Source organism: Lampris incognitus, chromosome 10, assembly GCF_029633865.1.
Source record: "Lampris incognitus isolate fLamInc1 chromosome 10, fLamInc1.hap2, whole genome shotgun sequence".
Taxonomy (NCBI): Eukaryota; Metazoa; Chordata; class Actinopteri; order Lampriformes; family Lampridae; genus Lampris; species Lampris incognitus.
This window is the reverse complement of record NC_079220.1, coordinates 56,648,620-56,661,402: the sequence shown is the minus strand read 5'-3', so window position 1 is coordinate 56,661,402 and position 12,783 is coordinate 56,648,620. Positions and strand designations below refer to the sequence as shown.

Below are 12,783 nucleotides of genomic sequence, written 5' to 3'. Positions count from 1 at the left end.
CAAATGCACGTCATGAAAGTGTTTATTATCAAAAACACAGTAGATACTTGATTATATATACAAAATACAAAAATGCAAAAAGACTTTCCGTGGGAATGTCCATCATTCAGACTTCTACCGTCCCCTCTTTGACAATGGCCATAGCCAGATTCCTGGCCAGTGCCAGCCTCAGGAGCTCAACCTTGGTTAACTCCACGTCGTCTTCCTGAAATCACCAAAACACATGAATCACAGCTGCTTAAAAAGAACGTGTAATTTCCACTTGAATGTCGACCTCTCTTTCAGGGGTGTGAATAACAACAAATCAATGGCAAGGCCCCTCCTCAAGCAAAAACGATGAGCAAACAAGTAGACAGCAGACATCAAAGCTGTTACAAACAACTGCCATTCTTGGACACATTCAGCAGATACCGGTTTGTTGCGATCACCGTATAGGTTGCCCAGAACTGCGAGTGTTAGCCAAGCTTCAAGAGCAGGAGTCAAAACAACAGTAAATAGAGGGAGAAAAGTAGCCAGAATGTCTAACCCAGCTTGCCAAATGTAGAACCCTCGACCTCAGTTATAAAATGTTCTTACACATTGATTAGCCCTCAAGTTTGTCTTACAGACAGCAATAATGCCTGGTGGTTATTTGTAACTCCTTCCTCCTGACATCTATTGCCTACCTTTTGCATTTAGCAGTCACCCAGGCTTGCAAAATATCATTGGTGTCTAAATTCAGGGGTTAACCCAGGCTCTACATTTTCTCTGAGACAAACTTTGTGCATAGCTGAATTTCATAAACAAGGCCCCCTGTCTCTAAAGTTGTTGTCTTACCTCCTTGCAGACCTTACGCTTGCATTACACTAGAACCTGATGAAATATTTTGTAATTCGTTCATCTTGCTTCCATTAATGTCCTACAGGACTGACACAGCAGCTCTGCTTTGCCAGCAGTGACCACAGAGCCCAACACCTTTACTGAGAAACTTCAAAACAGATCTGGGAAGTTGAAACGTTTGAGGTTGTTCGGTGCTCAGTTGGCAAGTGGTACCCGTCTGCCACCATAGCAAAATATTTGAACAGAACTCAAGTTTTAAGGAGAAAGGATAGGCGTACCTGTATGGGTCTGTCTGGGCTAGGAACAGTAGTCTTGATTGAGGAGGTGAGCTCCTCCAAACAAAACATCAGCTCATAGGTTTGGTCTGCTGTAAAGATCACCTAAAGAATAAAAAACTGTGGCTTTGTTATCTGCCCAAAAGGAAGATAATTTTTTTAAGCAATCACGGCAGGTCTCATAACTTCCAGTGCTTTCATTGCGAATAATAATTATATAATAATGTCTTCCTCTGCAAAGTCCATACAGCAACAGCTCTGGGGTAATGGGTAAAAGGTCAGTGTGCTCTCAGACTGACCTCTTTCTGCTCCAGCAGTGGCAAGGCATCCAGAAGCAGGGTCATCCAGAAGTTTCGTGGAGCGATCTTGGCTGTCATGAGTGAGAGGAGCAGCTTAGCTGCCTCTGTAAAATGTTTCTCTTCGTATAACTTGTGGAATTCACGATACTTCCCTGGAAATGAAGGGAAAGCAACACACTAGCTTGAACTCTGTCAGCTTAGCTCTTTTAGCACAGCACAACACTTAGCGCGGCATCCTTCCACACTTTTAATAGTCAGTGATACCCTCTGTACTGAGTCCATGTGATTTATTTATTTATTTTTGTATTTTTGATGAAGGATAACGAGAGACGAGCTACAACACACAGAGTTGCAGACCTCATTTCCTGAAATGGGCTAAACTATCCAGAGAATAATCTTTTAAGCGCTATACAGATTCAGCTTCTTTGGAAGGATGGCTACAGAAGGAGACCACTTTAGAGAAAGGTCAACATTAAGTCATATGTGGATTTTGCAAGAAACCAGGTGACAAAGACACACTGAAAGAGATTTTGTGATCTGATGAGATTTAAGTTGAGCTCTTTGGCTGGAAACCCTTACCTAGGAAAGTAAGCCTGTCGCTGAGTAGCATGGCTGGGCCCAGGTTGTCTATCAGGTCCAAATCAGAGAAAGTCCCTTTGGCACAGTAGTTCTGTAAGAACCTAACAAACACACACACACACATCAACAAAATACACTATTTTCAAGTGATATTGAAAACACTAGATTCGAGAATATCAAGTGTTGCCATCAACTTCACATACATAACTGTTTCAGCCATCAGTGGTTAGTGTCAGTAGGTCTTTCAGCGAATTGGAACCCAATCAAGGCTACTGACCTCTCTGATACGAGGGTGGCAAAGGCAGCATCCTTAGCTCTGATGCTCCAGGAGAGAGCTGAGCCCAGCCTGTTGTTCCTCAGAGCCCGCATAGCCATGATTTTACAGATACTTCGCACTGGGGGGGAGAAGGTTGTCAGATCTCTTCAACACTAGTAAACAAGGTAATTTAAGTGTCTGGGAACACACAACAGGTGTAGATGGGGAACAGTATACAAACTTCGGAGGTATACAAATAAAATTGACTTGACCTACCTTGTTCCGACATCTGTCTCTTCTCACAGATCCTGAGCACCTTGAGGGCCTTGCGCTCTGTGTCCAAAGGCACCCGCTCGATCTGCAGCTCCAGGTACACATGGCCAAACTCTGGGCAGTGGTCAAAATAGTCCACTGCCAGCTGCCACAGACTTTACATACACACAACAACAGTCATTCTTGCTCCTTGGCATTTGTTTTCCCTGTCCTCTCATCTGTTGGACCAATAGATCTCAACCTCAGGGGCCTCTTCCCCAATCCCAAAAAGCACAGTGATGCCTGCTTATGACCCTCTGTTGCAGGCATGAACATGCAGAATGGTGAACTTAAGCATTACATTGCTTCGTTCCGTATGTTTGGGCTACTTTACTAAGTAATTATTGGAAAAACACAAGCGGTTGCAAAAGTTCACCATTTCCCATCCATCCATCCATTATCTGAGCCATGAAAGGATATTTCTCATAAGCACTAAAAACATGATTGAGATTTTATATCAAAATATATTTTCTCTCATACCAAAAATTATCTTTCAACATCCAAAAAATGTATGCTCTTGCTGAGGTGCATTTTAGAAAGCAAAAACACATGCTAGTCCTACTATCTACAGAAACATAATGTGTAGAGTCACATATAGCAGAAACAACAATTTCCCTCCTATTTTTGCAGATGTTTTTATGCCATTCCTGATATTTCAAAAGAAGCCAATTAATTTTGCAATTTTGAGTAGAAAGACTTTCCAGCGCTGAGTTGGAAAATTAAGCTGGACATGTGTGATATGGTAGAAAAGAGCTCACCTGTGATGAGTGAAGAGACCAGAGGCGTACTCTAGCAGGAGAAACTCTCTAAGGTTGGAGCCAAAGCTTAAAACAAAACGGAATAATACTCTAGAAGTTATGGGGAGCATTGGAGAAAGTGTCTCCTTAATAAGAATACTTCAATGTAACTGTGCACACAGTAAAAGCGGGCACTTACTGCAAGTTGTGAGACTGAAGCAATTTGCAGTGATCCAGCAGGTCTGTCAAATGGGCCACAAACCACCAGTTGTTGAGAGCAATGCTGGAAAGAACAGAGAATAGAAGTGAAGAAATTGTGTGTTGCTTTTACAGTCGGGCCAGTTAAAATGGTGTGCGAGTACAATACCTGCAGTCCTTGATGACTTGGTGGATGTCAAACTCAAAGGCAGCCAATAAGATGCTGTCTAGGGGCTCTGGGACATTCCTCAAGTCTAAAAACATAGTTATGCACGACTGCAACACGCGCGCGCACACACACACACACACACACACACACACACACACACACACACACACACACACACACACAGTAAACTTTACAGATTCACAAGAACCAATGTGATGGATTTCAGCTCAAAATGTCCCAGTCGATTACTGCTTCTGTGACAGAATAACTAATAAAAATTTTAACCACAATCATTTAACAAACATAATTTAGATTTAACCGCTTTATATTGCTGTAGTTCCATGTAGCACATGTAAAAGCAGTAAATCTAGTACATATAAAATAACGCACTAACGATGATTAGTGTGTAGTTAACTGAGTTAGTTACATGTATTATATGAACGACATGTAATGTCCTTGCAGTGTGTAGTGGTACATGTGAGAAGCTGTAGATTATAGTGAGAACCGTACACTGAGATTGTCTTGGTGTTATTCCTACATAGGTGTTTCTGTCCTGTAATACTGTTAAAACAGTATTATTGTCATTCACCACGAGAGGGGGTAATGGACACTAGGACAAAGTACTATTTAAGAAAACAGTATCACACTATTGGACAATGCCAACTCTTTTTAACTGTCCTTGATGACAGTGAGTATTGATTAAATGAGTACATGTACAGCGCTATATAAAACCGAAGCTCTTTTTTGTAATTAAAACAGTATTTATGGTGTGCAACAAATAACACAGATGTTGCTCCTATAACCGTATGCCATTAAGGAAACTGCACATTAACATAAGGCCTGTGTACAATTGAGTAATGAAGTGAGCGAGTGCTGTATAACTGTGCATAATGTAGCAGCAGTGGGTGTGGTGTACCTGTGCATAGTAATGCAGCTCGGTGGGTTTGACTGTTGGGTGAGAAAAGAGCAGCCTGGTGACCAGGAAGTGGTACCAGGTACCCAGCAGGTCCTTCAGTTCCAGTAGTGTGTCCTCATCCCCCACCAGGATCTGCAGACACACAAGATAAAGGGAAAAATAGATGGGAAAGTTTTGGAAATAGTGGTCTAGAGGAATAATGTGAATAAGCATCATTGTATTTGCCAAAGTGAAACAATGTCCTGGGATGTGTTTTGGTGGCATTAGTGCCGAGACACAACACAGTGCAACCTGATATATAGTACAGTACAGTTAAACTGGACAGCAAAATGATTATATCAGAATCAGAATACTTTATTTTATTCATCCCCGAGGGGAAAATGGGTTGTTGTTTTTTTTCCAGAAGTTATGCAGTCGAGATTCCCACATTTGGGGAATTCGTAGGGGTCAGCACAACCGGAGCACAATGGTCAAGCCTCGCCCTGGGTGAACCACCTTCTTGATCATGGTACCTCCCCTGCCAGGTAAGTATACATCCAAGAAGTATGATAGGTGGAGAAAAAAAATGTTAGCACTTGCAGATGGATGACTGGGTGGAAAAAAAATATATAAAAAGTACTTTGAATGATGTCTGGAACCCAGCCACTGAGGATCAATCAGTCAAGTTGCATTTTATATAGTGCTTTTCTAGCTACAACAGGATGCGCAAGCCAGTGCATTCTTATTGCCGGTCGCAAGCCCAGATAAATGGGGAGGGTTGTGTCAGGAAGGGCATCTGGTGTAAAACCTTTGCCAAATCAAATATGCAGATCATAAATCAGATTTCCATACCTGATCGGTTGAGGCCTGAGTTACCAATGACTGCCATCAGTACTGTTGGCCAGCAGGGTGCCGGTGGAAACTATGCTACTATTGGGTGAAGGAGAGGGGGAAGGCATGTCCAGAGGCAGCAGGAGAGGAGGAAGGGTAAAAGTTTGGAGGCGAGTGGCGGAACTTTGAATGATGGCACTATGACTGGTAAAGGAAGAGAGCTGGCTGATATGATGTAGAGAAGGAAGGTAGACATACTGTGTGTGCAAGAGAGGGGAATAAGGCCAGGAGCATCGGAGGTGGGTTCAAACTCTTCTACCATGGCGCGGATAGGAGAAATTGGGAATGGGGTAATGCTGAAGAGTATGTCAAGACCATGTTGGAGGTGAAGAGAGTGTCAGACAGAGTGATAAGTATGAAGCTGGAAATCGAAGGTGTGATGATGAATGTTAACAGCGCATATGCCCCACAAGTTGGATGTGAGATGGGAGAGAAAGAAGAATTCTGGAGTGAGTTGGGTGAAGTGATGGAGAGGGTACCCGAGGAGGAGAGAGTGGTGATTGGAGCAGACTTCAATGAGCATGTTGGTGAAGGGAACAGAGGTGATGAGGAGGTGATGGGTAGGTATGGTGTCAAGGAGAGGGATGTGGAAGGACAGATGGTGGTGGATTTTGTGAAACAGATGGAAATGGCTGTGGTGAATACATATTTCAAGAAATGGGAGGAACACAGGATGATATAGAAAAGAGTGGAGGAAAGCGCACACAGGTGGACTATATCTTATGCAGGAGGTGCGATCTGAAAGGGATTGGAGACTGCAAGGTGGTGACAGGGGAGAACGTAGCTAGGCAGCATTGGATGGTGGTCTGTATGATGACTTTGGAGACCAAGAAGAGGAAGAGAGTGAAGGCAGAGCCGAAGATCAAATGGTGGAAGTTGAAGAAGGAAGACTGTTGTGTGGAGTTCAGGCAGGAGTTAAGACAGGCACTGGGTGGTAGTGGAGATTTGCCGGATGGCTGGGCAACCACTGCAGAAATAGTGAGGGAGACAGCTAGGAAGGTACTTGGTGTGTCATCTGGACAGAGGAAGGAAGACAAGGAGACTTGGTGGTGGAATGAGGAAGTACAGCAAAGTATACAGAGGAAGAGGTTGGCAAAGAAGAAAGATAGAGAGATGAAGAAAGTAGACAGGAGTAAAAGAAGATGTGGCATAAAGCGAAAAGAGGTGGTGAAGGCAAAGTAAAAGGCGTATGGTGAGTTGTATGAGAGGCTGGACACTAAGGAAAGAGAAAAGGACTTGTACCGATTGGCTAGACAGAGGGACCAAGCTGAGAAGGATGTGCAGCAAGTTAGGGTGATGAAGGATAGAGATGGAAATGTGCTGACAAGCGAGGAGAGTGTGCTGAGAAGGTGGAAGGAGTACTTTGAGGGGCTGATGAGTGAAGAAAATGAGAGAGAGAAGGGTTGATGATGTAGGGGTAGTGAATCAGGAAATGCAGTGGATTAACAAGGAGGAAGTGAGGGCAGCTATGAAGAGGACGAAGAGTGGAAAGGCAGTTGGTCCAGATGACATACCTGTGGAGACATGGAGGTGTTTAGGAGAGATGGCAGTGGAGTTTTTAACTAGACTGTTTAACACAATCTTGGAAAGTAAGAGGATGGCTGAGGAGTGGAGAAGAGGCATAATAGTACTGACCCCCCCTTTTTTTTCTCCCCAATTGTACATGGCCAATTACCCCACTCTTCCAAGCCCCCCCAGTTGCTGCTCTACCCCCTCTGCCAAGGTGGGGAGGGCTACAGACTACTACATGCTTCCTCTGATACATGTGGAGTTGCCAGCCGCTTCTTGTCACCTGCCAGTGAGGAGTTTTGCCAGGGGGACGCTATTTCCCCCAGTTCCCCCTCCCCCCGAACAGGCGCCCCGACCGACCAGAGGCAGCACTACTGCAGCGACCAGGACACATACCCACATCCAGCTTCCCACCTGCAGACACGGCCAATTATGTCTGTAGGGATGCACGACCAAGCTGGAGTAACACGGTGATTCCAACCGGCAATCCCCATGTTGGAAGGCAACAGAATAGACCATCACGCCACCTGGACACCCCACACCGGTACTGATTTTCAAGAATAGGGATGATGTGCAGAACTGTAGTAATTACAGAGGTATAAAGTTGATCAGCCATAGGGTGTCGAGCGAGGAGGTGTGGTATTGTATGAGGAAGTCGGGAGTGGCAAAGAAGTATGTAGGAGTGGTGCAAGATGAGGGCAGTTTGACAGTGGTGAGGTGTGCGGTTGGAATGACAGATGGGTTCAAGGTAGAGGTGGGATTACATCAAGGTCCGGCTCTGAGCCCTTTCTTGTTTGCAATTGTGATGGACAGGTTGACAGACGAGATTAGGCAGGAGTCTCCATAGACTGACGTTCGTGGATGACATTGTGATCTGTAGCAAGTAGGGTGCAGGTTGAGGAGAGCCCGGAGAGGTGGAGGTATGCACTTGAGAGAAGAGGAATGAAAGTCAGTAGGAGCAAGACGGAATACCTATGCGTGAATGAGAGGGAGGACAGAGGAATGATGAGTATGCAAGGAGTAGAGGTGACGAAAGTGGATGAGTTTAAATACTTGGGGTCAACTGTTCAAAGTAAGGAGTGCGGAAGAGAGGTGAAGAAGAGAGTGCAGGCAGTGTGGAGAAGAGCATCAGGAGTGATCTGCGACATAAGTGTACCAGCAAGAGTTAAAGGGAAGGTTTACAAGATGGTAGAGAGACCAGTTATGTTGTATGGTTTGGAGACAGTGGCACTGATGAAAAGACAGGAGGTGGAGCTGGAGGTGGCAGAGTTGAAGATGCCAAGATTTTCGTTGGGAATGACAAAGAAGGACAGGATTAGAGGGACAGCTCAGGTTGGACGGTTTGGAGACAAAGTGAGAAAGGTGAGATAGAGATGGTCTGGACATGTGTGGAGGAGAGATGCTGGATATATTGGGGGAAGGATACTGATTATGGCACTACCAGGCAAGAGGAAAGAGGACGGCCAAAGAGGAGGTTTATGGATGTGGTGAGGGAGGACATGCAGGTGGCTGGCATGACAGAGGAAGATGCAGAGGACAGGAAGAGATAGAAACGGATGATCTACTGTGGCGACCCCTAACGGGAGCAGCCAAAAGTAGTAGTAGTAGTAGTAGTGTCTTTATGGATGCACAATAATCCAGCTAAGAAAATAAAAAAAAGTTGAGTCAGGTCATCTGGACACAACGTTTAAATATTGTGTCCACATGACCTGATTCCACTTTCTTTGATAGTAGTAGTAGTAGTAGTAGTAGTAATAGTAGAATGATGTCTGGAATAAACTGATAGAAGACAGCACTATTCGGATAATTGGCTTGCAAATGTATATGGGTGGCTGTCTACAAGGACACTTATAAACATGCTGAACAGGGAGAATGACCCAGCCACAAACACATAGTGGGTACTGGCAGGTATTAGGACCAGTGGCGACCCTGTGTCTCTGACCTTACAGATGCACTCTAGGTTTGGGTTGCTGGCAAAGGAGCTGTCCTGCAGGCATCGATCGACCTCATCATGCCAGTGCCTCCACTTCACGTCAAACTCTGTCAAGGTCTGGTTCCCCCCAGGCTGCACCATTATGACAGAGGCATTCGAGTTAATGAAATGAACAGGACTGAAAGGGTCAAGAAGCTTCTTTTTTTCTTTTCTTTTTTTTTAATGATTCATGTCATCATAGAAATAGTAGTGCCTCTTGATGAAGTCCATATGCATTAGACAAGCTTAAAGGCATTTGTGAATCACTGGTCCCCTTGCATCACTAAAAGCCTAATTAGCACTAATGCCTGAATAAGATTTAGCATTGAGTGTGCCTCATCAATTGGATTAAACTTTCCCAGTGTTCATATTCAACTAGGGTAAATGCCCACCGGGGTCCACATCCAGCCTCAAAAAAGCCCATTGTCCCACTTGCATTACACACTAACAGAGTCACTTGGCTCTGATTTCATCCACTATGGTTTTTTTTGTATATACTTGGCATATTGTCAATGTACATATATTCTTTGTAGGTTTTTTTTTTATTCTATGTACATTTCCTTACACATCTTTTATCTGTTTGTATACATGCCTTGTCCCTCAAGCCCAACACCACAATTTAACCACACACACACACACACACACACTATATCTCTTGTATGTTGTATTGATTTGTTGTACATCATTTTATAGTTCTCACACAAAGCACATAGCGTTTTTATGTACAAAATGTGCGGCATTCAAGTTTCTGCTTGAAATTTCAAAAACATCTTGAAACACAGACAGAAGTTACATTGTGAAAGACAATAATGGGAATTTAAAGTGCATCTCTTACATTGTAGATGGGCATTTTCCTGAGTAGGCTATCCATCAGCATGTACATATTCTTGGCAGCAGGCTGCAGGGTGGCCTGCTTCACCAGCATCTGTCTGGCTTCTTCTATCCTGCCCTGCAGCACGTAACTCACCACCTACACAGCATGAACCCCAGAAAGGGGATGGTTGCGATCTCAGTCTCATAAATTGTCAGTTTAAATCAGTGATCAGCATATCACTATGTTACAGATCAAAGGTCACAAAAAAATTGTGTGTTTGTGTATAGACTGTTTAAGAAACTGAAGAGGTTCATGTGTTTGTTGTACCCACCACATCCCAGTAAGTGTGGTGCTCAGTAGGACTCTCACTCTGCAGTACCTCTCTTGCCTTCTCATCTACATCAGCTTTGTGCAGCCTCACCCAGTCCAGCAGGTGGAGCAGCAGGGGACCCGCTTTGCAATCAAGAATACAACAAAGATGCAATCTTCAACAATGGCCTGTTTGCTTGGATTTAACTTTCCTACCACTTTTTAAATTGTAATCAAATCCGTATTTGTGATATTGAGAACAGGCACAAAGTCAATCTCACCTGGAGCAGCATCAATGAATAGCAATTCACACAGATTCCAGATTAGCTCTATGGCCAGCAAAATTGACACCTGTCATGTCAAACAAAAATATCTTAAAGGCATATCACTGGCAGCATGTTTCAATAGGTTGAACCACCTCAAATATGGACCCTTGGGCAAATGAGAAATATTACATTGTCATTTGCCCTTTCACTTACCTCACCAGTCCTTGTCTATAATCAAAAGCTTTCGGTGCGCGCGTGTTTGTTTATTTTTAGTATTGCGGTAATTTCTGGGTCTCGTAGAACACAAAAATATCAATACCTGATTTCCATACTGTGTGGCCAATTTGGGATCTTGTGTGGACACTGCAGAATGGAATAAGAAAGTATGTCCGATGATCAGTGCGTAATTGCAAAATAAATACTTTGTCACCATAACAGTTCAAATACCACACCTGCAACTTGCTGAAGCTCCTCCATGCAGGCTCGTATCACAGATCTGTAGTTCTTACTGATGCTGACGAATCTAGGAAAATGGGTACTACTTAATGTGGCTATAATGTCATGTGCACACTTTAGCTGCTGTTATGAGGTCACAAAAACAACGCCACAGTCACATACACTGGGGGACCAGTGAATGTGACTGGCGTTTTTGTTTGTGTTTTTTTTTAAACTTACTGGGGTTTCTTATTCTTGCTGGGTATGTCCTCTTTGATCGTCTGCAGTCCAACAAAGATATGATGGGACTCATTGAAGAGTTTGCGTAAAATGGGAGAATATATGTCCTCGTCCTTCCTGACTTCGTGGATGAAGGGGCAGCTGGAACCTGAGGCACCTGACACACATGATTTGAGTTTAGACAAATTCGGTCAAGTGTCTGTAGAAGAGTAATGGATTGGACCAACTAGAGAGGAGTAAAGAGAGGCGGCTCAGAGGAGACAAGCCATTTCACACAGGAACTGGTGTCTACACTTACCCGGCGCTTTGTAAAGCGTCTCATAAACCAGGATGTCTCCAGGACCCCACACAAACCCCAGATGCTTCCCAGCACCGGCTGCCGGAATATCCTGGGTAACATCGGCACAATGGTTACACAAAACGAGGCATTTCAAGAACTCATCGGGAACAACTGGAACATCGCATTTCGCGATGTACGTCTGAAATCCCCCCGCACTGAACCCGGCTAAGGTGGGCTTGTCGGTACTGCCATCGCAAGGGAGCGAATGACCAATAGTTAAACCACATTACTTACGGTGAGGGTCGGTTCAACGTCTACTTCCTCCATTATAAAGGCCGGTGGGTAAAATAACACAAGTCAAAGCCTTGGCGGCAACAAGGCGCAAACATATCACACCTCGAACCACAGGATTTCCGCGCCTCGATCGTTCAGTTGAAGGACCCCCCGGCCGGTTCCCGTCGCAGGCGTTTGACGTCATGGCAGGGCTCACGACTGCCTGAATGAAAACAAACTGCCTGTCTTTTTCCGACCAATAGATGACATAAAAGCGTTTTTACCGCGAAACGCTACTATTAAACAACGTTCTCTTGCACACACGTTGAATTTAAAATGTAAAACTATGATTTGTTGCTCTGCGGATATGACATAATGACAAAGCCAAGAGCCTCGCTCTCTAAACCATGCGGGCGCCATTGTCATCTGTTGTTTGTCTGAGTGAGCGACGCTTTCGTGCTGTGAGTACGAGGAAGGACGGCGTGGTCGGCTCCTTGCTTGCCATGCCGGCCCGTCTCCTTGCAGATGATGCTCTCAGCATTCTGTGTTCGCTTGGTAAATGTCACATTTACAAATCCAAGGTTGTTGGCTCCAAGCCCAATAGTCGGTTTATTTTACGCTGGTCTGGTATTCTTTTTCCAAGTCCCTTAGCGAAATAACTTCTAACATAAAGGCAATGGAAACAGCCCTCATCTTGGAAAAACAACATTAAACACATGAGATAAATGCACAGCTTAGATTGACATTGTTGTTGTTGTTTCTTGAGACTCCTAACATACTGGCTCTTATTGTCATCGTCTGATCATCAACCTAAGTTTATTTTTGTGTCAACCTGTCCTTGTTCATTTGTGTTAACCCCTTTATTTTGTCTTTTTTGCGTTGTATTTTATTTAGAGTACAATCATTATTGTTTTTTTGTTTCGAGTCTGCCTGTACTGGAACTCTGACGTCGTATTGTTGCAGCGTAAAAACAGTTGTACGTGATAACAATGAATCAATGCAACACGACCAAACCCCCCAGGTGCGAGTAAACAGTGTGACGTTATAGCGCTACATGACATTAGACACATGGAGTCATCGGCGACAGTGGAAACAAAATGGCCGCCGGGCGGTCCTCCTGGAGGGGGAGCGGACTTGCGCCGCACGGCCTCGCTGGTCCGAGTCCCGGCTGCAGGACGCGGCGGGCTCGTGTGGAAACGATCAATTCCCGCAAACGCCAAAAGAAGCGCAGAAACGTTCCAATGCGCGTTCACGC

The 12,783-nt window shown here is 44.4% G+C and overlaps 1 protein-coding gene, 1 long non-coding RNA gene and 1 other non-coding gene across 3 annotated transcripts; 1 reads left to right on the top strand and 2 right to left on the bottom strand.

Moving 5' to 3' along the window:
• Positions 1-11: 11 nt before the first annotated feature.
• On the bottom strand, positions 12-12,763 carry nup85 (nucleoporin 85). The gene is made up of 19 exons (XM_056288627.1): positions 11,550-12,763; positions 11,274-11,364; positions 10,976-11,132; positions 10,753-10,823; positions 10,620-10,663; positions 10,316-10,385; positions 10,057-10,178; positions 9,747-9,881; positions 8,882-9,004; positions 4,561-4,692; positions 3,645-3,751; positions 3,477-3,560; positions 3,299-3,364; positions 2,505-2,656; positions 2,250-2,367; positions 1,973-2,073; positions 1,394-1,545; positions 1,098-1,199; positions 12-205 (listed from the first exon to the last, which is right to left on the bottom strand). Exons 1-19 carry the CDS (start codon positions 11,580-11,582, stop codon positions 107-109), a joined length of 1,959 nt encoding a protein of 652 aa, XP_056144602.1. The 5' UTR covers positions 11,583-12,763; the 3' UTR covers positions 12-106.
• On the top strand, positions 2,536-8,961 carry LOC130120026 (uncharacterized). The gene is made up of 3 exons (XR_008810869.1): positions 2,536-2,598; positions 4,964-5,084; positions 8,889-8,961. It is a non-coding gene; the product is annotated as an uncharacterized LOC130120026 (long non-coding RNA).
• LOC130120163 (U1 spliceosomal RNA) lies at positions 4,937-5,092 on the bottom strand. The gene has a single exon (XR_008810888.1). It is a non-coding gene; the product is annotated as a U1 spliceosomal RNA (small nuclear RNA).
• Positions 12,764-12,783: the final 20 nt, after the last annotated feature.